Source organism: Physeter macrocephalus, chromosome 6, assembly GCF_002837175.3.
Source record: "Physeter macrocephalus isolate SW-GA chromosome 6, ASM283717v5, whole genome shotgun sequence".
In the NCBI taxonomy this organism is placed as follows: Eukaryota; Metazoa; Chordata; class Mammalia; order Artiodactyla; family Physeteridae; genus Physeter; species Physeter macrocephalus.
The window spans coordinates 58,297,624-58,300,995 of NC_041219.1; the positions used below are offsets into that span (position 1 = coordinate 58,297,624).

Here is a 3,372-nt window from a genome sequence, read left to right on the forward strand (position 1 = left end):
TTTTTCTTTCAGCTGACAGGGAAAATATTGGCCACCCTGCAGGCTGCTGTGCAGATTAAAAGAGAAAATATCTGTAAAAGCATTATACATGTACTTCCTTGAGGTGACTTAAAAAATATTTACGTATGGACAAATATTAAAAAAAAATTTTTTTATCACAGTGTTCTTTCTTTTTTAATATAAATTTATTTTATTTTATTTATTTACTTTTGGCTGTGTTGGGTCTTCCTTGCTGCGCGTGGGCTTTCTCTAGTTGCGGCGAGCGGGGCTACTCTTCGTTGCAGTACGTGGGCTTCTCATTGCGGTAGCTTCTCTTGTTGTGGAGCACAGGCTCTAGGCGCACGGGCTTCAGTAGTTGTGGCGCGTGGGCTCAGTAGTTGTGGCGCACGGGCCCAGATGCTCCGTGGCATGTGGGATCTTCCCGGACCAGGGCTCGAACCCGTGTCCCCTGCATTGGCAGGCGGATTCTTAACCACTGCGCCACCAAGAAAGACCCCATGACAAATATTTTATATAAGCATATCTATAGCTAATTTCTTAAAATTTGAGTATTCATTTAACCAGTTTTAAGATATAAAATCTCAGGCTCAAGCCTCTAACCTAGAGGTGGGAAATTTTGGCCTTTGCCCACCTCAATCTGATTTAAAGTAAGCCTATAGCAAATTTCAAAAATAAAGGTGTCAGTTGCACCCAGTAGTCCCAGAAGAAGCCGATTTGCCAGGAAGTTTAATCAGGCTTCAGGCTGAGGCCCTTCATCTGCATGGGCCCCTTTAAGACCGGGGGTTGGGGGTTGGGGGGGGTGGAGGTAGGAGCTAGCGATGTGTTCCCAAGGTCATACGTTTTTATAAAAACATGCAAGATATTTTTTGTATTCTTTTTCTTAAAGAAGTTCACCAAGATTATAGAAGCTTCAGGTCCCACAAACACTGGATTATTTACTAAAAAAAAAAGTCAACCACCACAACAAAACTAGGCATACACCAGAAAATTCTGCCACTCCCAAAATTCCGTGGACACAGGGCTTCATTCAAGGTCCTTCAAATAACAGGCATATTCCCCAAAGAAGTTCTGGTGGGCATCTGAGGTGGGGGGCTGGGGCAGGAGTGTTGGTGGCAGCAGGATCCTGGCTCTCAGGAGCTGCTCAGGCCTGGGAGGGGTGAGGCTGAGAAGGCTTGGGCAGGATTGGGGCTGGTAGCAGGCAGGGTGGGCCAGCTGGGATGCAAGGGCTGGGACGCAAACTGTGAAGAGAAGGGGCGGTAAGGCTGTCAGGCTGGACTCTGGGGTACATCGTCGCCCCTAGCTCGGTATGTGGAGTAAGGCAGCACCATGTAGCGTGGAACTCCTCTTCCGGGTGTGTTCACCTTTTTACAGACAGTGGCTGAAACGCATACCTCAAGGAGAGTAACTAACTTCCAGGACGGGAATTCGGGCAGATGGGAAGGGAAGGGAGTTGGGCCCTGGGGGTGGGAAGGGAGAAGGATCCTGTGATTATCCGCTAAGGCTGAATATTTGAGACCTGGGGCACCTATTTAAGTCCAGGAGTGGGAAGGGGTGCACAAGTCAACTAGCAGAGATGCTTCTCACCTGGGAGCACAGGCTCATCAGAGGTACAGGGAGGGGGGGCGGAGGGCTGGCCAGACAGACCTGCAGAGCCCCCAGCCTCATCTTCTCTGCTCTCTGACCTGTCTGCCCCTCCTCTCGCTTCTTAACTTGAAAAAACAATACTTTTTCTCAGCAAGTATTCCAGCAAGTGAAACAATAAACTTTCTGAACCAGCTAAGATTCTAAGAGTCTAACAGGAGAAAAGATAACAGCATCACACCCTCTAATTGTCCGTATGAATATGAATGGGTGTAATTATTTGTTGGGTTCTCTTTCTCTACCTTTGTGCTCATACATAGTCATTCTTTATTCTTCAAGTGTGCAATTCCGTGAATTTTAGTATATTCACAGTTTTGTGCAACCATCCCCACTACCTAATGCCCGAATACTTCCATTACCCTAACAAGAAACCCCACACCTCTCAGCAGTCACCCCCAATTCAACCCTCCTCTCACCCCCTGGCAGCCACCAATCTACCAATACCTAACCACCGATCAATACTTTCTGTCTTTATGGATTTGCTTATTCTGGGCATCTCACATAAGTGGAATCGGACACTATGTGGCCATTGTGTATGGCTTCTTTCACTTAGCACCATGTTTTCAAAGTTCATCCATGTTGTAGGAGGTATCAGTACTTCGTTCCTTTTTATGGCTGAATATCCCATTTTATGAGTATAACATTTTGTTTATCCATTCATCAGTTGGGTCATTTCCACTTTTTGGTTATTATAATAACGCTGTGAACATGTGTGTACAAGTTTTTGTGTGAACATATGCTTTTATTTCTTTTGAGTACATAACTAGGAGTGGAACTTCTGGGTCATACTGTAACTGTTTAACTTTGAGAAACTGCCAAACTGCTTTCCACAGTGCCTGAGCTGTTTGACATTCCCACCAGCAATGCACGAGGATTCCAGTTTCTCTACAGCTTCACCAACACTTGTTTATTCTTTTTTTTGATTACAGCCATCCTGGTGGGTGTGAAGTGGTATGTCATTATGACCTGGATCTGCATTTCCCTAATGACTAATGATGTTGAGCATCTTTCCATGTGCTCATTGGCCATTTGTATGTCTTCTTTAGACAAATATCTATTCGTATACTTTGCCCATTTTTAAATTGGGTTATTTGTCTTTTTATTGTTGAGTTATAAGCAAGCATTCTTTATATATTCTGGATACTGGACCCTTATCAGATATATGACTTACAAATATTTTCTCATTCTATTTTTTTTCTGTTCCTCATTCTTTTCACTTTATTTATAGTATCCTTTGATGCACAAAAATTTTTTTTGTTTGTTTGTTTTTTTTGGCACACCACAAGGCATGTGGGATCTTAGTTCTCCAACCAGGGATCGAACCCAATGCCCCCTGCATTGGGAGCACGGAGTCTTAACCACTGGACCACAAGGGAAGTCCCAATGCACAAAAGTTTTTAATTTTGATGAAGTTCACTTTATCCCTGACCGTCCATACTGGAAATAATCTTCTTTCTATATCAGCACCTCAACATTACTTGAAGGTTTGGGAAGAATTTTCAAAAATATTGATGATGACCAGGTCCCCCTAATTACTCTGTTAGGCTCAGTATAAATAATACAAATGCACGCTACATAGGAGTTCGTATGTTTTGCTTTTGTTTCCTACTCTTTCAGAAGAACTAAAGAAGTATTAAAGAGTGGAATCAAATTATCCTTTAGCTAAAGAATGAGGATTTCTAGTAGCCCTTATGGGTCAATTTTTTTTTTTTTTTTTTTTTTTTTTTTTTT

The 3,372-nt window shown here is 43.0% G+C and overlaps 1 protein-coding gene across 6 annotated transcripts in view; it reads right to left on the reverse strand.

Moving 5' to 3' along the window:
* Positions 1–484: 484 nt before the first annotated feature.
* LOC114486467 (uncharacterized) overlaps positions 485–3,372 on the reverse strand; it is a 15,024-nt gene continuing 12,136 nt past the window's right edge. For 3 of the 6 annotated variants that reach the window (XR_008617662.1, XR_008617661.1, XR_008617660.1), the window contains one exon: positions 485–1,704. Coding sequence is in view for 2 of the 6 variants with exons in the window: in XM_055085455.1 (XP_054941430.1) it covers positions 1,024–1,238; positions 1,585–1,704 (335 nt within the window). In the remaining 4 variants the exon portion in view is untranslated. The remainder of the gene's footprint in view (positions 1,705–3,372) is intronic. The other 3 variants (XR_008617663.1, XM_028490976.2, XM_055085455.1) reach the window with 2 other exon arrangements.